This window comes from Podarcis raffonei, chromosome 14, assembly GCF_027172205.1.
Source record: "Podarcis raffonei isolate rPodRaf1 chromosome 14, rPodRaf1.pri, whole genome shotgun sequence".
NCBI lineage: Eukaryota > Metazoa > Chordata > Lepidosauria > Squamata > Lacertidae > Podarcis > Podarcis raffonei.
In genome coordinates this window covers 6963348-6984283 of record NC_070615.1, presented here as the reverse complement: position 1 = coordinate 6984283, position 20936 = coordinate 6963348, and the positions used below count along the sequence as shown (strand labels likewise).

Below are 20936 nucleotides of genomic sequence, written 5' to 3'. Positions count from 1 at the left end.
TGTGGGCATGATTCCTGCATTGCAGAAGGTTGGACTAGATGACCGGGGGGTGTCCCTTCCAGCTCTATTATTTTCATAGAGCCCATAGGACATTGCTGGCATCAGTATGCCAGTCTGTATTTTTCCTGTATTTAAATTTCCCTTTCTAGGAAAAATCCAGTAAGGTCTTAAAAAACAACAACACTGTTTTCAATGACATGTTGGTGATATGTGAACAACTCATTTTCAGTAATAGCCACCCTCTGTATTATGTGTCCAATTTGAGGAACTCCTTAGTAAAGCAGACAAATGAAACATAAAGTATTATATCTGTTGACAAGAGGCCATTCGTTGTTTGAGTGCAGTGGGAATCCCAGAGTCTGAAAATTCGCAAAGGTTTTCCTTTGTTTGAGTCATCATCCTGCCTTCAATCAAATCAGGGCAAGGTGGCATTCCTTCTCCTCCTCCTCCTCCTCCCTCTCCTCCCCCTTCTGCAGACCCTGACCTTTCCCATTTCACAATCCTTTTAACCCCCCCCCCCGCCCTCCTGAATCATTCAAAAGTTGAGCCAACCTTTTGGAGAGCCGTCCAGAGTTGAAACTGGCACATCTGGAATATGCCACAGAGTGATTCTGCCTGATGCTGCTCCACAGTAAAGGATCTTATAAAAAGGTTCCTTTCTTTCATTGATGAAGCCCATAATGTAAGAAAAACTCTGTTCATTAAAAACAAACAAACAAACCACACGTTTAAACTGTATTAGTCGGTTGCAGCAAAAGCAACAAAGAGTTCTGTGGCACCTTAAAGACTACCAGATTTAATGTTGCTTTAGCTTTTGTGGTCCACTTTATCAGATGCATATCCATATTATATCTATCCATGGCCCTATTCAGATGGGGAGCAGGATTTTGCCCACTAGTCCTCTCCCTTCTGTGAGCATGCTCCACTGGTCATGCCCACAGCATCTGTGCAGATGTCCCGGGAGCATGGCTAAAGGGTCACATCAATATGGGCCTTATTCCTTTTTTTAAATTTAATTTTTATTGAAAATTTTATTTACAACATAACATAAACCCCCACCCCCAATACAGAAATACAATAAACATAACATACAACAATACAAACGACCAAATAAAATACTTCCTTATCTGGTCTCCTTATTTACTTCTTATAAGCTGTTTCCTTTATGAATAATTATTAATATTTTTCTAATTATAACTTAAATATCCACAAAGTCTCCTGCAGACATTAATTGAAACAAGTCCAGGTATGTATTTTAGGGCACTGTTTTGCGAAGTGTTCGCTGCTTTTCCCCCATGCTTTTTGAAACTCTTGTCTAGTGTGATCTCTAATTGCCTCTGTTAATGTAGCCAGTTCAATATGCTCTAACAGTTTGCTTTGCCATTCTATTTGGGCCTTATTCCTATCAAATGAACAGGGCTTTGATCTGCACACACAGAAGATGGCATGAGGTGTGTTCTTACACAGTGAAGCTGAGAGACCTTGCAACTCAAGAGAGAGGCATGCCCCATTGCAACGCCTGGTCAATGCCAATAAAGTCTAGTGGGAAAGGTGGAAGATCCAGTCACAGGGGCACAGGAAAGCTGCCCAGCTAACTCAGTGACTGGCCCACCTATCACCATCATCATCATCATCATCATGTATCATCGCCCTCCAGGGTTCTGGACAGTAGTCTTCTCCAACACTCCCTGGGGCTGCCAAGAATTGAATCTGGGACTTCTCACAAGCAAAGTCGGCAGTCTACCAATGTGAACTGGGGTTCGTACAAGAGGACTGGCTGTTTCCAGTGGATAATAAGCTGCCAAAGCAAGATGAACACCATTTGCTAAACACCTGCTCCAGGACCACTCCCAGATATAGTGACTGTGAGGCAGCCATTGCCAGTCTCGCGTGAGCTCAAGCCTGCATCTGAAATGCACCTCACTCGCCTCCTCTTGAAACTTTCTGCTTAAGCCCAGCCAGCTCCGATGTCTCTGAGTGAATGTCCAGGGAGATTTAAATGGTTTCCGAGTATCACCATTTTTAATGTCTTGTTTGCCTCCATTTATTCTCTTGCATAATGCATACTGAATAATAGACCAATGTAAATACTAATGTAAATGGTATGGCCAATGTAAATAGCAGGAGGTCCCTGCTTGCACATATGATGGCATATATCATGCTAGAAGATGTGCAAAAGAACAAGCTCTTGGCAGGGATGGAGTCGGCTCTGGGGTTTGTTGCAAGGGGGGGTGTTGTAGGTCTATATCTCTATGGGATGGCCCATTGTTGCTCATGAGCAGTTAAGGTGGAGGGCAGTATGTTTGGGACAATCACCTGGAGAACCTACCTCCAGCATTCTTAAAATTACAGTAGCCCTCAGTGAGACCAGCAAGTTGCCAGGACCGGCTCAAAAAAGGAAGTATATCTTCCAACTGCCACGATTTAACCATGGCATTCCTGGAAATGCAGAAGCCATCCTGTGCATTTCCCTATTTTCCTCTGTCAAACGTTGGAGGGTATGCTAGAGCCCCCCTGCTAAAGTTCTCTCCAGTGCATCAAAAAGGACCTACAACCTCTCTTGGAAGATTACCCTTCCCTCCCACAAGCCTAGAAGGAAGACCAGCACTTGTCTGCAAATGGTCTTCCAGTCTGGAGAAACTTTTCACCCACAATGGACCGCCTAACAGAGTTGAAAGCCCAAGAATTAGATCTTGCAGCAAGGCCCAGCGTCAACTCTCTGATCCCACATTGACTTCACCAGTGTCATCATGGAATCTGAGAACATCGCATGCAATGGAGGCCAAGGGTTCTTGAAGCAACCCACCTACCAGAGAATGCCCCATAACTACACAGCTCAGGTGCTCAAAGAGCATCACACTCCCACTCTGCATTCACTGGGAGGGTAAAAGGATTCAGCATGAGGGGTTTTTCTTTGTTTAGGTGTTACCTCAAGGGGGGAAACAGAGCTCTATATCAGCTGCCTATTTGGGAAGGGTCGATGTCTGAGTCTGCCACCTGTGAAATCACCTTCAGGCAGGAGTGCCAGCTTGGCCCCATGAGCGTGAATGCCCAGGGCCATGAGTGCCAAGCAGCGTGCATGGCCCTGGCACTGAAATTTGTGGGTGCCCAGCCCCTTGATGGGGAATTTTGTAGGTGCTCACGCACCCAGGGCCCCAGGGAGTTGGCACCTATGCCTTCTTGTCACCTTTCAGTCTTTAATGCAGAAATCATTTGGGTAGCTCTTCTTTCCACAAAGGAAGAAGAGAGCCACTTTTCAAGCTGAGGTGGGCTGTTTTCAGTGTTGCTCTTTACTTCCATGCGCGGAGGCAAGATATTCAAAAAGCAATCTCAAAGTCCTTAATGAAGAAGATACCCTAAGCTGGTGGGCAGTGCCCCAGCCGAATTGCCTTTGGTTTGCCACAGATTGCTGCTACTTGCTGCCAAGGTGGCTCTGGAGCCCAACTGCATTACCTTCTCATCTCCCACATCAGTAGAACAAAGTAACTGAGGGTGGAGGGTTTCTTTGAGCGGTCGTCCATTGCATGGCTGGATGCTTCGCGAAAGACCACTGGATAAGTAAAAGAGAAAGGTGGGGGGAGTGAAGGCCAAAACTTTGGAAAGGCATCAAGACGACAAGCAGGGAGTGTCTGAGACTCCCAAGTTCACCTAAAAGTAATTATGGGGCATTTCCTTCTTGGAGGCATACACCCACCCCTGGCCAGCTGACATGGCTCCTGACATGGCTAATCTCACCCCCTGCCAGGCCAAACAAAGACTGGCGGCTGAGCATAGCTTCTTGTGCTTCCATTGCTATGACTGGGGGCTTTTCATCATGAGCCTCCCCAAGTTCATCTGGTGCCTGAAACTTCTTTGTGGGCTTCCCATCTGAGCCCACCTGTTCAGCAGCTGGTAGATGAAGCCACGGCCGTCCTCCATCCAGATGATGAGCCTGTGAGCGGCGAGGACTTCGCCTCCAGCAAAGGACTGTCCACTCGGGCTGAATTCAGTCCACAGCAAGGAGAAGTCACAGTAATCGTATATCTAAAGTCAAAGAAAGAAATACTGGTTTCCCCATCGAGACACTGACATTACTAGCTGCTTCTGATGAGCAAAGGCTCAATAGTCTCCCAAAGGGAAAGAAGGGTTTTAACTGCAATTTCCATGTAAAATGGGATGTCTGGTACCTAGAGCCCCACATGGAGGCTCTTTATCAATGGCTGCTCCATTCATTCATTCATTACGTCAGGAGGAGCAGTTCTAATCATTCCATGGATAATTCAGTGTCCATAAAGAAGGGAAATCCGGCAATGGCAAAACATATTTGCCCAGCTCCTCAAGTGGTATGTAAGCTAATAAATAATAATTTGTAGCTCCTGCTTGTGTGAGCTGCTGGGCTGCCTCCTCTGCTTTCCTCCTCTTAGCAGGGGCAGGTGGGAGAAGGGGGGGGTGTATTTATTTCAGGCGAGGGAGCATCATGCAAACATTTGAGCTCCCTGGACAGAGCAAATTGCCAAGTCAAGGTGAAAACCTCTTGTGCAACTCATTAATTGGCTCTAACAGAAGCTGTGCAGAGTCACAGGCCTGATTTTGTAATATTGATACAGTTCACGTAGCGGAAAGTCTGCTTCAATTCAGTGATGGGTAAAGAAATGGCAATTGAAGATGTAAGCCTTTATTCTGGTTTTATTTCATTTTCCAACTTGGGCAAATGTTGATCTTTTTTAAAATTAAAGCAACATAACAACAGTAGATTGCATGAGTTTGTCAACATGTATGGATTTGGGGTTTTATTTTGCAATTTCACCCATGGAGAGTTCACTAATCATCTGGGATTCCACAAGCTCTTGAAGTTTTACAGAAAGGAGAGAGAGAAAGAGAATATTCCATGGCACAATTCTGTAGCGTGTACCTTCCAGCAGCTGGAAAACACAACGAGAAGAAGCCTTTCGGTAAAGGTGCAAAATCTGACAGTGCAGCAGGGAGCACAGTCCAGAGATTTGGATTCCCTTTCATGAATATTCTGCCTCTCCTGAAAGCAAAATAAAACAAGGCATGGCTGTGTTGAACAAGAAAAAGCCAGTCGTCATCCTAAGAAAAGGGTGCTCTTGGTATAAAGGCCTTGGCCTTGCTATGAAAAGAACGAGGGAACAACTGAAGGCATTCCAGAGTCTGCAAACAGAAGTTCATGAGCCAAATGACACTCTCACCATCTCTCAGCAGGGCAGCCAAAGAACTCCCAGAGGCAGCAGGAGGGATGTCCATCCACCCAGGTGGTTCCTTGCAGGAAGATGTAAAGGTTGCCTTTGCAACAGGCTGCATCTGCACAGGCTGAGAGGGGGGGTGCCCCACTTTTAAGGCTCCCAGCACCACCCCTGCAATATTCTTCTTCTAATGCTAGGACATTTATTATTATTATTATTATTATTATTATTATTATTATTATTATTCCTCAGAGTTTATTTATTTAATTATGTATTTATTTATTGGTTTTCTCATATTACATTACAATAAAGATGTGCCAAAGCCAAAGCCAACACCATTTCCTCCCCATCCCTCCATACATTTACATTTATATTTCCTGAATCCATCATATTATTCCTTTCGCCTTCCTCCCACTTCCCTCCACCCCCACTCGATTTCCTCCACAATATACAATTTACAATAATCTTTGCATTCTACAACCTTCTCATATCATCTATATATTCTTATTATCTTTCATTACTAATTTTTCTTCCATCCAGTACTTCACATTTTAATCTAGGCATACTGTATTAGCGTATCTTTTTTTTTAGCAATATTTTGCCATATATTCATCAAAACGTTTCCACTCCTTTTTAAATTTTTGATTTGACTGATTTCTTATTATAGCAGTTAATTTTGTATGACATTATTATTATTATTATTATTATTATTATTATTATTATTATTATTATGTCTGCTAGGAGGAGCACAGAGAAGAGAAATGCCATGGTGTATCTGGTAACAGTGAAACCGGACGCCTTCATCTGCAATAAAACATGTCTCTCCGCTATCGATATCTACAGCCACAGCAGACACTGTAACTCTCCAATAGTTTGACTTTAGCCCCAAAGGCACACTCCTCCATTGTCCCTTGAGACAGACAGATGCCAACAACATTGTATGTTTATTTATACCCTGCCATTTCCCCGAACGGGACTCAAAGCAGCTTACAGATAGAAACAAGAATGGCGGAAAACATAAAAAAGGCAATCATTAAAAAACAATTAAACACTTCTCTATCTATCACTCATACATGAAGTCGTCAGCAGGATTTGAAATATAAGCAGTGGATTACTGAAAGATCTAATGATAGTGAAGTTTAGATAATAAAAACATATGTCTTGTAAAACAGCTGATAAGAAGTAATAATAATAATAAAATAAAATAAAATAATAATAAAATAATAATAATAATAATAATAATAATAATAATTGCATTTATATACCGCCCTATACCCAGGGGTCTCAGGGCAGTTCACGGAATAAAATCAAGATACTGTATAAAACCACAAAATACATAATAAAGATAAAAACAACAACCCAAAACAAACATTGGGAAAGGAGGGGTGGGGAATCAAGAAGAAATTTATGTTGGGGAGAAATTGTATATGACGATAAATGTTTTGGAATTTTTTTGGAGATTTAATAAAAAAATTATTCACATACACAATTAAACACTGATAGAATTAGAACTATATACATATATAAAATCTGTTTAAAATATACTAATAATTACCAAAAAAACCCAGCATAGCACCAGACCTTTAGCAAAAAGTAGTCAGAGGGCCTGAGGCTGAGGAGGAGGAAGGAGGTATTGAAGCTCCACCATGAGTGCTTAAACTCTCCCTCACATCTCCACCCCTTCCTCTGAAGTTGCAAGAAGCCAGGAAGATGATGCTCTTGCTCCCATGTGGCTCTGCTCAGGTGTGCCATCTGAAATTAGGGCCAGTTGCTACAGGGAGCTGCAGAGCCTTTTCAGGTGTGGCTCTCCATGAGGAATTCTCTCATTAAAGAGGCCAATCTAAGTTACTATTTGTGGCTTGAGTGGATCAGTCAAGGCTTTCATGTGATTCTTGACTATCAAAGCCCAGCATCCCAAGGTGTCTTGAGAGAAAGTTGCCACAACTTTTTGAACTCAAGGCCCTCCCAATCCACACACTGCAAGAATTGCACACACAATGCATTTATTTTCAGGCTCAACTTAAAGTGCTGGAATGACACTTTATATGCTCCCTAATATGCCTGGGGATCAGGCCACTTGAAGGACCACCTAGAGCCACACGATTCTGCCCAGCCTAGAGGCCCAGCTTGGTGGTCCACTGCTACAATCAGGTTAGCAGGGCTTTTTCGGTGGTGACGCCACATCCCTCCAGCACTTTATATCCTCCTCCCCTGCCTCCCCTGTACTTTTCAAATGGATGCTTTAAAAAGTCTTGACTCCATTGAGTGATGTTTTTGTTGGCAGACTACTATTTTATGGATTGTTTTGCTATTAATCATATTAATGTTTTAATCAGGCTTCCTTACGTTTGACCCTAAAAGTCTGGCTGAAAATAAATAAATATAAATCTAGCATTCAGAACTGTGATACTGTGCTGACTGCAGAAGCCTCCGGGTTTAAGAGTCCTAGGGCCAGACAGGCCCTTCCTCGTTCCTCTAGCCATAATCTGCATATTCCTCCTCCTCCTCCTCCTCTTCTAGCCACTGCTCATTGCAGGTGATTCAAAAATTCTGATCCTCAATAAAAGCCAAGTAGCTGCAGAAAACTAGTACAGCATTTCACAAGGGATAGAATTTAGAATTTTGACATATGGGGCCTGCCAGCCCAGACTGTAGCTCCTTACCCGTATCCTGCTAACTGATGAGGACAGATCCCAGACTTTAAGGGTTCCTGTTGCAGAGACGGCTATTAAGGAGTCCTCTGTGAGAAAAAGCAACAGAGACATATTTTCAATGGGAAGAGCAATCCACACAGCAAGGGGATAGAGCCGAAACAAAAGGGCAAGGGGCATGGACGAGGGGAAGAGGCAGGAGGATATGGGCTGGTTGTGTGAAATGAAGGAGCAAAGATGCTTGATAGGATGAAGCCATAGAACAGGATCTCTAGCTAATGCCAATGAGCCACCCTTTCCTCCTGACTGGAAGCTGTTCCCCCCAGCGCTTTCCTTATGGTTGCATGAAATATTGGTTCTTGCAGCTGCCCGTTCATAATGATTTCCCTGACAACAGCCGTCTCCCAGGCATACAAGCCAACTCCTAGGGGCCAAGGTCCTTTCAGGCCCTCCAAAAGCTTAGCTTTCAAGTATGGTACTCTGCTGATCTCATTCACACAAGCAAGGAAGGGTAAGAACTAAGCCATATATCCTCTCCTAGTGCCGAAATCCATCCCTACAGAAAGGAACAGGAATAAGTAGGGAAAGGGCAGGGACTAGGGAGAAAGGCACAGAGGGGGCAGCAGAGAGTAGCAAAAGGTGTCAAGGAGGAAGCTGAAGGCCTGGAGAAAGCAGGGCTCAGGTGGAAACCAGCTGGGAGGGCCAAAGGAACAGACTGGTTGTCCAGCAGTTGCACGACCACTCAGCTGAGATCCTGCTTTGCAGCCACAGGGTCTGCAGCAGGGATGCCACAGCCTGTCCTTTTGGTCCTGGCCCTGCCTGGTGAAGAGCCTTTGGCCTCAGTCCCACAGAAACATCCAGCTTTTGTGGGATGTGAAACACAGGAGCAGCCAAGTACAACATTCCTAGAGTGAACATGTTTACACATGGGGGGGAATGTTTGTCCAGCTAGCAGGTACACTTCCTGTTTCCTTCTGGGCTGGGACAGACTTCCTCTGCATGTGACTAGAGGTGGGTGTGGCCTCACCTGTGCAGGCAACAACAAAAGCACAGGGCAGGGCAGCCATCTTTCTCTTTCACTACATGCATCAAAGAAGCAACATCTGCTTAGCCAAAGATGCCCTCTTAGCTCCATCCAAGAGAGGACAAAGAGACTGTCTTCTTATGGAATAGTTTCCAAGTGTATGTTACTTTTCTAAGCTAAGTCTGCCTTCTGGGATCCGATTGTGAACAGAATGATATGTGAGTAAACTCTTTTTATACTTTTGTAGAAGACTGTGTCGTGTCTTATCTTTTATGAGGGAATAATACCAGAACAGAGGCTTTAGCAAGCCTGAGCAAACACATCCACTGCAAGTTTAAAAAGGGGAATGTTACTCTGCTAAATTGTGAACTTGTTAGCACAAGTTGGAAATGGATATAATCAGACAATATATCATCTCCTGCATCCCTGAACATTCTCACAGCTTTGACCTACCTTGGATGCGAGGGGAATGCACTAAGCACATGCAGCTGATCCAATCTGAAGACTGGGAGGACGTCAAGGTGTGAAGCACAGACAGCGCTTTGGCATCAATGATGAGGATATCGTTATATTGCCCACAGCAGAGGAGCCAGCCCTCTCCCGTCATGCGGAACGAGCTGTGGTAATACTGAGCAAAGGGGAAAAGCCACAACAGGTTAGCCACGAGAAGACTGCTGAGGGATTGCTTTCGGTCATGGGGTTCTGGTGTGCATGCTAGAAAGCAAAATGTTGTCGCCCACATTAAAATGCCTTTTGGCTACTCTTAGGTGCAGATATGAAGTTGAGGAATTTGCCGACTCCAACAAGGGCTTCTGAAGTGTTGGTTTGCACTGAGAACTCCCCAAGAAAACTGCCACCACTACCCTAGGGTGACCATTCGTATTCCAAAGCCCAAACCTCCTGCGCTGTGACAAAGGTGGACAAAAAAGAGACCCCTGGCACCTCCCTGGCAAATAAATAGACCTCCATAGGGAAGCCCATGCCATGGCTTTACACCCCGTTGGTGCCCAGAGCAGAGAGGTCCTGTGCAAGCAGTGGAGGAAATGGCCCATGCGTCTCCCTCCCCACTCCCAGCCCTCTCCAATGCCATACAATAGACTTGTACAGCTTATGACAGAATCAGGACCCAAATAACCCCAAAGCGGCAAATGGAATACAACTCATACAAACAGCATGAGCATTGTGTACGCTTGACATTTGTAGAGAAATGGTTGCAACCCGTCCAATCCATGGGGAGAAGCCATACTGGACACACTTCAAAGCCTACGAAAGAAAATGCTAAAAGGTGCTCTGCTGCACAGAAAAGGCACCTGCAGCTTTCCTGCAAGCAGCTGGATTGGAGCCAGCAGGTAAGACTTCTCGCCTGCCTGCCAAATAGACCCAAGAGGTTTTGGAACCTCCCTTGTGGCTTGCTTTGATCTCTTCGGAAAGAGACTGCCGGGTTCCTCTGGTCCAGGTGCTCATCCTTGCCATATCCTGAGGTCCTCAGCTGAGTTTGCCAGTAGGGGTGCATCTGCTCTGCCCCATGGGTGAGAAGGAGAGGATATCCAGGGGCAGCAGGTGTGGCACTTTGATATGTTTCCTCAGCAGTGGCATCCACATCAGCCACCTCTCTAGCAGTTGCCCAGCTTGACCTGTTTCCCTCCCTCCCTCTCTGGCCTTCATTGGCCTGATGGGAGGGAGGGGGCCACCAGTGGAGCGTCCACCTCTACCCAGCCCAATGATTTGCCCCTGCAGTGTTGGGAACAGCTAACTCCTGGCACTGAGGACAAAGACCAGCAGGCAGAAAAGGCCCACAGGAACAGCTGCACCAATGAGACATTGCACAGCAAATAAAGAGCTAGCCTGTATTCTGACAGCTCAGGTTGCTAGTACTAATGGTCATTGTTTTGCTGAGATTCTAGTGACCCAATCTGCTCCAGGCAGGACAGCATTTCAGTGGATCTGTTTTTTATTTTAAAACACTTATGGAAGAAGCATCATCCAGACTGGGTGCAGAGAGGCCCAATGGGCAGATGGACAGAAGTTCTTCACCGTGACGTTGGCTGTACTTACACAAATCGCTGTGTGCCGAAAGGGAAGCCTCGTGCTCTCCACACACTGCCCACAGATGACGTTCCAGACGCACATTTCCCTGTCAAAAAAAATATAGCTTGTTGTTACTCTCCATCCGATATGATTTGTAGCCAAGTAGTCAGAATAATGGGACGTGGGTGGCGCTGTGGGTTAAACCACAGAGCCTAGGACATGCCGATCAGAAGGTCAGCGGTTCAAATCCCCGCAACGGAGTGAGCTCCCATTGCTCGGTCCCTGCTCCTGCCAACCTAGCAGTTGAAAAGCACGTCAAAGTGCAAGTAGATAAATAGGTACCGCTCTGGTGGGAAGGGAAACAGTGTTTCCATGCGCTGCTCTGGTTCGCCAGAAGCGACTTAGTCATGCTGGCCACATGACCCGGAAGCTGTACGCCGGCTCCCTCAGCCAATAAAGCGAGATGAGTGCCGCAACCCCAGAGTCGTCCGCGACTGGACTTAACGGTCAGGGGTACCTTTACCTTTACCTAGTCAGAATAAAAATTTCTTGTGGCTTGGGTGATTTTCCTCAGAGCAGAGGACTGACCATTTGTGTGGCTGGCTTGCAGAGGGAAACCTGAGGGAAACTGCTGCTGTTTATTGGGGTGGAGGGAGGAGGCCAGACAGCAGGAGCAGCACAGCCTCACTTCGCTTTGGAAATTGCAGCTGGCTGCTGCCATAGCTACCTGCAAGGGCACGACAGGCCTGTGACAAAAGCGGCCATTATGGCTCCCATTACAGCTCGTCAACTTGTCACTGCAGCTATCATTTACTGGAAGAGCAGAAAGTGATTTTCATTTCACTAAACTTGAACTGCCTGCTTTGCAAAGCGTCCTCCCTCCCCTTTTTCTCTGCCCAGGATCCGGGCTGCTCAGAAAAAACGTGTCAATCTGGGCAAAGAACAAACAGTGACACCCTGAGGACAGCCGTGAGATTTGCACCTCATTGAATTCAAGGGTCGTGAGTTCATCCTGCTGAAGCTTTATTGTTTTATTGTATTGTGCTAATTGTTTCAAATTTAGTAAACATGCCTTCTGTTAGGTCTATCAAAATGTTTTCACAGCCCAATCTTATGCACATTTACTTGGAAATAAGTGCAGTATAGGAATGCAGCCTAAATCTATTTAATTTGGCACTATTCTTTTAAAGAGCGAGAAAACCCTAGTGCATTCTTACATGCAAATTTCTTTCTCAGCCCATTGTGATGTTATGCGGATTGTCAGCATCATCACAAACATCCAGAAAGATACATCTTGGACATTGCAGAACACCTGAATGACCTTCTGTTAGAAATGTCCACAGATGCAACAGCCTCTATGAAGGGCCCCAAGATCATGTTTAAATATCTCCACCCTTTATCATCCTTCAATTAATAATTTAATGCTGTATTGTTTTTAATACTCGATTGGGAGCCGCCCAGAGTGGCTGGGGAAACTCAGCCTGATGGGCGGGGTATAAATAAATTATTATTATTATTATTATTATTATTATTATTATTATTATTATTAATGCCACTATGAAATTCAGTCTGAAAAGTGAGATTAGGAAGACATGGTGGGTATTATGATGAAATCCAGTGGTTTATCAAAATGTCCAAAGCCCAAACATTTCTTTCCTGTCTCATCAAATTATTAGTAAACATCAACTTTCATCACATTTGCTGGGACACATACAATTATAACGACACAAGCTACTTCACAGAAGCACATTACAGTGCTTAAACTGCTTCAGCCAGGTATTTTCATATTTTGAAAGCAAACAACATTGGCTGGCTGGCTTCTGAGCTCAGGTCAAGAAGCTGGCATTCACCCAAATGCCCGAAGGAGCACCTCTGGGTGTGCCAGCAGCTTGACTTAAAATGTCTCACAATCTTCAGCCAATACCACGCTCTAGCAAACATTCTTGATGCATGAAGACAGGAGGACAAGGTCTTTTCTGTGGTGGCTTCAGAATGCCCTCCCCAAAGGGGTAAGACTGGGGCTGTCTCTACATCTTTTGGATGTTAGGTTAAGAAGACATTCTTATATGCCGAGGGATTTTAAATTATTATGTTGCTTTAGTCCTGCTCAGTAGCTTTTAGGGTTTTTGCCTTTCTGTTTGCTACGAAGGCCACTGATTTTATTGTGTTTATGTTTTGTAAGAATACTTTTATTCATGCTTATTGTATACTGCCTAGGAATCCTTGGGTGAAGGGTGGTTTTAAAATATTTTATCTCACACAGGCATTCATCATTCTCAGGTGCACATATTCAGAGACCGAAGAGCTCAAAAACATGCTTTTTATATATGCACTTATGTTTACAGGCTGTGGCATACTGGAGAGCTCGTTTTGTTTTGCTACATCTGCCAGACCTTCATGCTCTAAGGACTCTCCCCCCAAGACTGTCCCCTGGGGAAGGAGTAGCAGAACCATCTTCCATGGGGCTCCTCCAGGAAATGTTCCTGATGGCTCCTGTCTAGCAAGGACCACTCTTCCCCAAAGCCACGAATCACCAGCCTACTGTTCAAGAAGAGATTGCATGCTTCCTTGCCACTCTGAGAATTCCCACCGTTGAAATGAAGAGATGGTTGCACGTCATGGGAAATGCAAAGCGACTGACCCGTTCTCAGTAGCACTGACCACGTATGGATGCTTCTCAAAGTCCCTCGCCTTGGCCAAGCAGGTCACTGACGCCGTGTGACCAAAGAGCATTTGCTTTGATGAAATCTAGAACAGCAAAACCATGCAGCAATGTCAGAGTGGCTGTTTTCTAAGGACACACGAGTAAAAATTCTTGCGTGGCGAGTTCCCGCTGGCCCCCCCCCCATGGAAATAATGACACATGACACAATTGTTAAGGTTAATGGGCTAAATAAGGCCACAACTTTATGGTTACAGGTGATGAGCGGTATTGGCTTAGGCATTGGTCCTAACCAACTATATCCGACTTCAGCCCGTCCACTTGAAGTCCAGGAAGGGTTAACCACCAGTAGGGGGAGTCCTGCTGATGCACATCAACTAGGAACTCCCCCAGGGTCACCGATAGGGGGCGTGCCTTAGGCCCTCACCTCCCCAGGCTTCGGACAGGGCCACGCCCCCCCGGAATCCTATATCAGACTACCCTTCAATATGTGGGGCAGGTGATGGCGCTACCTCCCCTCTTCCATCTACAGAGCAATACCAATGCCTAACCGCCAATACCAAGAAAGTTGTGACGATTTGCTACAAGGTAGGCGAAAACCAAGTGGCTGGTGCCAATTTGCTAAGTGGAAAAATTCCTACCAGGCCCCTCAACAGCGACCAACCAAGGTCCATAGCAAGGTCAAGGAATGAAAACCTTATAGGGAGGGAGGGTGGGAAAAGCAAGAACAGGTGGCAGGCGGCAAAGAGGGAGATCCCCAGCCGCGTCCTGGTTTAAATCGGGCAGGCCACACCCCCAGAGCCAGCCGATTGGCTGGCCAGGAGGTGACGCGGCCGGGAATCCCCCCAATTGCGTGGGGGCTGGGTTCCAGCCACCGCGCGTGTGATGGGACCGTGAAGCCCGCAACTGGGGAAGGAGATTCATACAACCTCTGGTATCTCACGACAAGCCCGTGTTCTAAAGTGGCTGTTCAAAAATAGTACTGCTAATAGTTTTATATACCATGGGAAATATGATTTGAGAAGGGTTTCTTCCACAGGGATTTCTGACCATGGATGTGGCATGTCTTGGGCACAGTAGCTATACGAGGCCTCATGGGAAGGAAAGAGGAAAGGAAGACAGGGTAGGATGGGGCAGCAAGATCACTGACTCCCCTGCAATACCACAAACCTTCAGGTCTGCTGATGAGAGGTCCCAGAGGCAGATTTGTCCTTCTTGACTCCCCGTAACAATGGTTCTCTGGTCTTCCGTGATCAAGATGGCTGTGATGCTGTGAGCTGGGGCTCGGTTCCCCCACAACGTCACAAGCTGAACTGAGGTCTTCATGGTGAGCTAATCTAAAAACAAAAGGAAAGGGCATTCAGCAGTCAGTTGAATAGAGATTATTATTATTTAGCTTTCTCAGTCATTGCACTACCCCTGTGGAACTCTCTCCCCTCCACCTGGCCCCATTCTTTTGGGTGGTTTGGCACCCGAGGAAGAAAAGGTGGTTATTCCAGAGACCTCTCTTATTTGCTGAATATATTTAGAGTCCATCTTCTTGCCAAGGTGCTTACCAGTTACACAACAAAAACAAGGCAATGTTTGTGCTGCCGCTGCCTCCCTTAGTCCTCTCACTTTTGACTTGGAAGGTAGAACTACCTGCCTGGAAGAGGACAGCTCCCTTCCTGCTCTGCAGGCCACAGCACAGCTCACTTTCCATGGACTTGCCCCACGCCCCACCTTAGTTGGTGAAGGGGCACCATTCCTTGGGCCCATCAGAAACTCACTTCAATACCAGATGAAAGAAACGTTTTTTTAGAATTAAGAATAGGATCTAAGAGACAAAAGGGATATAAAAAGCTATCTAGCTGCAGACTATAGCGCAGAGTCCCACGATGCTCACATACTCAGAGTGGGATGAAGCAGGCAGCAGCCTTAGCTGGTCAAAGGCAGGAAGAAAGGAGCACTGTCCATAAGCCATATGCATGAGGTTTGAGCTCAGGTGGCCATGAGTGACGGGCTGCCTGCTTGCCACAGCCAATGGGCAGAGTTTGCTCTTAGCCAGGAAGGTGCTCTTAAGACCTGTGGAGCCAGGAGATACAGCTGGGTGGGTGTTAAGGGAAGTTGTTTGGTCAACTCCGGGCAGATGGGAGGGGCATATCAAAGAAGTGTGTATCTTCAGAAGTGAGCAGTTGGGGGACTTTAAGATGGAAGACACCAGCTTTCATTTACAGAGGCAGAAGAAGTCAGAAGTCACACAAGATGGAAATGCTGTGATTTCTGGGGAGGTAGGACAGAAGAATGGCCTGGGAGGAGGAGGCTAAACCCACAGGATAACCAGAAGGCTAGGAATGGTACAGAGTTCTTGTGGGCTCTTTTCAGGTTATGGAAGGGGGCACAATCATGTGGTGCAATGGTGCAGTGATGAGTCAGTTGCCCCAAATCTTGCCCCACCTCTTGCTCAGTGGCTGAGCATAAAGAGCCCTTGCCACATCCACTTTGCTTTTCCGCTTCCTTTTGTGCAGTGGTGGACTTGGGGCTCTCGAATTTCAGTGGTGCCCTGTGTGACAAAGTGCCCTGTGCACTCTGTTCTATAGCATTGTTTTGGCACCCCTGCGGCACGGCACTCGGTGCGACCACAGCAGTTGTGTGTTTCATGTGCAAGAGCTCTTGACCTCCCCGGATTCTGCCTGAAGCTCCAACCTGCTGGGCTCCTGGGGCCCTGCAATGGCTGCCTTTTGATTGGCCAGAGGAGTCCCTGCTGAGTGACAGCCATCTCCCTCCCACACCTCCAGGCCATCCATGGGTGCCGCCTCCCCTCCCCCCACTCTCCCACAGTGAGCTGGATCCAGGGATCAATATAGGCTATTTCAACCAGCCAGGGTCCGCCAGTAATATCTTGTTTGTATTTCTAGGATGAGTGGCACCAGAAACACTTATTTCATTCCCCTCCATAATTCCCCACCATCAGAAGGAGCACCGCGAGGGCAAGACCATCCTCCAGCTGCTGATTACATCAAAGGTTTGAAGCACAAATTCAATTTTATGATGTTAATCTTGGCCTGCCACTCAGGAATTTTCTCGGGGGGATATGATTTTTCTCTGGATTGCATTTTAAGAATGATTTTCATCTTCAACAATCAATAAAGATATGTTTTCATCAAAATACTATATCTTGGTAGAATTCAATTGGCCATCTCAAGCCCTTTTGGTGACACAATATTAATTAAAATAGTTTATGTTGCTTCTAAACTGGGGAACAGGGCAGTGAAAAGAGAAGAACCATCTCTGAACACATCTTCTACAAGCCTGCAGGAAGGCACTACCAAAGCCCCCCCCCTCTCTCTCACACACACACCAGGCTCTCTCTCGCCATATAATTCAACTGTGGCCGATACATACAGCCCACACATGGCTACATGCAAAGTTTTGCAATTGTTACAAGACCTCTTTGCACACACAACGCTTTAGAAAAAGGTGAAAGATCATAGAATCATAGAGTTTGAAGGGATCACAGGGATCATCTAGTCCAACCCCGTGCAATGCAGGAATATTTCACCCAACATGGGGATCAAACCCCAGGCCCTGAGATTAAGAGTCTCATCCTCTACCAACTGAGCTATGCCTCAGGTTGAACATGATGAATTCCTGCAAATGATTCAAAGGGGTCCAGCTGTTTAACAGTGCTTCCCCCATGGTGATTCATAAATGCTGAACCTTTAAAGGAAAAGGCCATAAAGGAAAAATAATAGTTTCTCAAGTGCTTAAACTATCAGATGGGACCTCGAATTTCCACAGGCTTCAACAGTACACAAGTTTAGGGATCCTGAGACTGATCAGAGGTTGTTAGAATCCTTCCCTGACCACCGGCCATGCTGGTTGCTGAGGAGAGCTGGAGTTCAGCAATATCTGCACCCCAAATGGACAAAATGGGCTATAATCAAAGCAAAGGGGTCTGAAGCAATTCAACCGAGTGAGAAGACCCCAAATGCTCCCAAAGGTGCCAGAAGGAGCCTTCCTGTGACCTTGAACTGTCTTTCCACTCAACCCTGCCAAACAGATCTTACAGGCCATGTTTTGGTTCCTGCTCCTCAGAAGCATCCGGTCATGTTGAAACAGTACACAAGAGCAGCATTTATGGTCCATCAGGAAGGGAGAGCAGGAAGCAAAGCCTGGGCCACACTTCTGAAATGTGCATGCACACGCACACGCACACACACAACCTTGTGGCTCTGTCCAGCAGGGGAGGGGAAACTGAATCCGCAGATCATCAGAACTCAACTGTTTTGACCTGGCAATTCTCATGGCCCAAGTTTTCTGCCTGCTCCTTATTCTTCTCCATTTGGGACTGAGCTGCATTCTCTCTCACCCCCCCTCCTTCTTCCTGTTAGGCAGCCACTGTTTAGGGTAAACACTCAGCAAGGATGACTAATGGGCTTTGCAAGGCATCTTGATGCAGGGCTGCTGCCTGCAGGGAGGAAAGAGGGGGAAAGGGCTGGAATGTCATTTGAACCACACCCTACAAGCCCACAACCTACCTGCCTCCCCACCCCCAAAGAGCATTTTGAAAGCCAGAGGTTTAACAGTAATCCCAGAGAACAGAGTTCCTCTTTACACATGCAGAGTGCTTTTTTCTGTCTGGGACTGAGGGATGGATGGGGCTTGCAGGCAGGTCCAAGCCTCAGAACCTCTCTTTTTTTAAGAAAGGAATCCCAAAATGAAAATGCATGCCTGCCACCTCTTGCCAACACAGCCCCTCCATGATACCAGCATGGAATTAGAAGGAGGACTCAGAGACCCAGGCCTTTTTATTTATGCCCAGGTGGGTACTGACAGACAGAGCATCTGGAGCCCCCTCCTGAAACAAAGGATTTAGCTATACAACCTCCTCTGTAATCAGCAGCAGCGTGGGTGAGAGGTGGAGAGTGATAATAATAATAATAATAATAATAATAATAATAATAATAATAATAATTATACCCTGCCCTTCCCGGTTCAGAAAACCAGGCTCAGGGCGGCTAACAACAAATTTAAAACACTTAATTTATACAACGTAAAACAGCATAAAATACAGTATAAAACGTGAATAACAATAAATTCAGAATTCAAAAATCAATTTAGGGGGGAAATCCATCCAATAAACATTAGGTGAATATTAAAATAGTGCCAGAAACTGATATGGGTGTATGTGTCAGGTTTCTGGCACTAAATTTCCAAGGAAAGGCAAACCTGAATTTGGCCCTGCAATCCAGAGCCTGCCCCTGCCCACCCCAAAGATCCAGGGAGGGGAGGGGTCAGGGGTCAGGGGTCAGGTAGGGGCCTGCACAAATCCCTCCACTGAAGCCACACTGGGGTGCCCCTGCCCCAACACTAGCACAGCCTCCTTGCCAGCCACTGGGAGCGAAAGAGAGGGGAGCTCATGGCAGTTGGCATCAGGTGGGTTGTGAGTCCCTTGGTGCCCAGATGGGACCCCCTTTCTGTTGACCCAGAGTCAGGGAGGCTTTGTGGGGCAGGGGGACGCAGAGGGAGGGAGAGGGGGGAATCCTGGCTCTTTCCCAGGACTGGGTTCTGCAACCCCAACTCACCAGCATCGAGGCTCTTCACAGGGCTGGAGACGTGTGCTCCTATCCAGTCTCTTCTCTCTCCTCAGCCAGGTGCTGGGAAATGGGTCCAGCCTGCCTGTGGGGAGCCTGCTGTTCTTAGAGCTTTTCTCAGTTCACAGGAGGAGGAGCTTTCCTTGGGTCTCCACCTGCTGAGCCCAGAAGACACTCCCCCCCCACACCCTTGCCTGCTCTGACAGAGACTGACCTTGGCTGAGGGTTGGGCACATTCAGGGCCAGCAGTCCCAGCTGGCCGGAACTGGGCTTGGCTCACCCAGCCTTCTCCTCCCCACCTTGCCTCTCCCAGCCCTGAGCTTCTCCCTGGAGCTGCAGTGGAATAGCTGAGCCTGCTTTGGGGGAGACTTGGCACTGCCAGGAAGGTGGGTGCATCTTGGCCGCCACTACCACAAGATGACTGTGCACACTCTCTCTTTCCTAAGACGAAAGACAGGGCTTCAGGATTGGTGCATTTAATTCTGACAAATGAAGCAGCATGGAGGTGCCTTCCTTTTTTCAGCCAGTTCAGTTCAGTTCCAAACTAGGGTGAAGAGAAGCAAATTCTGGAAAAGGTGAAGTTTAGTTTGAATGGTGGCAAACCCCCGGCCAATGACCAGACCTATCATCCATTAGATCACAGGGGGAAGTCAAATTCTTCTCATCCCAGCTGGTGCTCTTCTGCCCCTGCCGCATGCTCCCCTCCCAACTGGGTTCCCTTTAGATACCATGGGGCCCACCATCACCACCACCATCCTCCCTGACCATTGGCCATGCTGGCCACCAGCAGTATTTGAAGGGCTGCTCAAATGTCTCACAATATATTGTATCCTGAGCCACCTCTTGTTCTCAGCTACCTTCCGGCCTGAGACAACTGCAGTTAAACACCTCCAAGTCCCTCAGCTTCCCAGAGGAGACAGGCCATGGAGTCCCACCAAGTTTCCAGTAGTCAGTCTGTGGGAACTTTGCCCTTCAGGAGGGGAGGAAATCCAGCAGGCAGGAATACTTCAACAGCCTCAGTTTCCACTTCCCCAGGGGCCAACAGCACCCAGCAGTGACTGGTGGGCAGAAGGCAGGGAGACCAACAGTCGATGGAGGCAGAGCCAATGGTGGACAGAGCCAACAGGCTCTCATTTTGCCCTCATCCTCTGAGTTCTACAGGGAGGAGGAGGAGGAGGAGGAAGCTGGCAGCCAGGACCACCCCCTGGACTAGGCCCAAGCAAGAAGGCACACAGTTGGGGGCTGGCTGAGGGCAGGCTAAGATTGGTGGGGCAGCACACACTTGCCTTAATGGACCACTGACAGCACCTTCCTTCGCCTTCATTCTACTGGCTAGACCGATCCACCTGTCAATCAGAGCTTGACAGGGTCAGGGGCCCTTAAAAGCTGACATGTTGCCAACTCCCTGTCTCCCCTCAATGTCTTTCTGAACATACAAGGAAGCTATGTTATTCATGAGGAGATCGGAAGTCTCTTTGTGAAGTAGCTGTGTTAGGACAGATAGAACTGAGCTATTTATTAGCAACAAAGTGAACTGGACTCCTTGGCAGGCTTTTAATAAACACTCACAAACTTTTTATTGATAATAACCAGTCAGATAAACTAAGGGCTTACACAATTTTATAACATGCAGAGAATAGCATCTATAGAGAAACCAGAGAATGGAACTGAGGGAAGTGGGGGGGCGGGAATTAAGGATGATATGTTTTAAGATAACATGTTTTGTTTAAATTCCTAATAAAAAATATTTAAAAAGAAGAAGAACTGAGCTGTTTATTTATTTCATGTGCCTTTGCTTTATTGCCTGTTTAA

At 46.7% G+C, this 20936-nt stretch overlaps 1 protein-coding gene across 1 annotated transcript in view; it reads right to left on the bottom strand.

Moving 5' to 3' along the window:
- WDR72 (WD repeat domain 72) overlaps window positions 1–19225 on the bottom strand; it is a 79916-nt gene extending 60691 nt beyond the window's left edge. Inside the window, exons 1-10 of the mRNA XM_053365014.1 lie at window positions 19116–19225; window positions 14719–14885; window positions 13528–13634; window positions 10914–10992; window positions 9312–9486; window positions 7847–7923; window positions 4892–5011; window positions 3878–4023; window positions 3454–3550; window positions 553–694 (exon numbers count right to left, since the gene is read on the bottom strand). Of these exons, the coding sequence (XP_053220989.1) occupies window positions 553–694; window positions 3454–3550; window positions 3878–4023; window positions 4892–5011; window positions 7847–7923; window positions 9312–9486; window positions 10914–10992; window positions 13528–13634; window positions 14719–14874 (1099 nt within the window). The 5' untranslated portion in view covers window positions 14875–14885; window positions 19116–19225. The remainder of the gene's footprint in view (window positions 1–552; window positions 695–3453; window positions 3551–3877; window positions 4024–4891; window positions 5012–7846; window positions 7924–9311; window positions 9487–10913; window positions 10993–13527; window positions 13635–14718; window positions 14886–19115) is intronic.
- Window positions 19226–20936: the final 1711 nt, after the last annotated feature.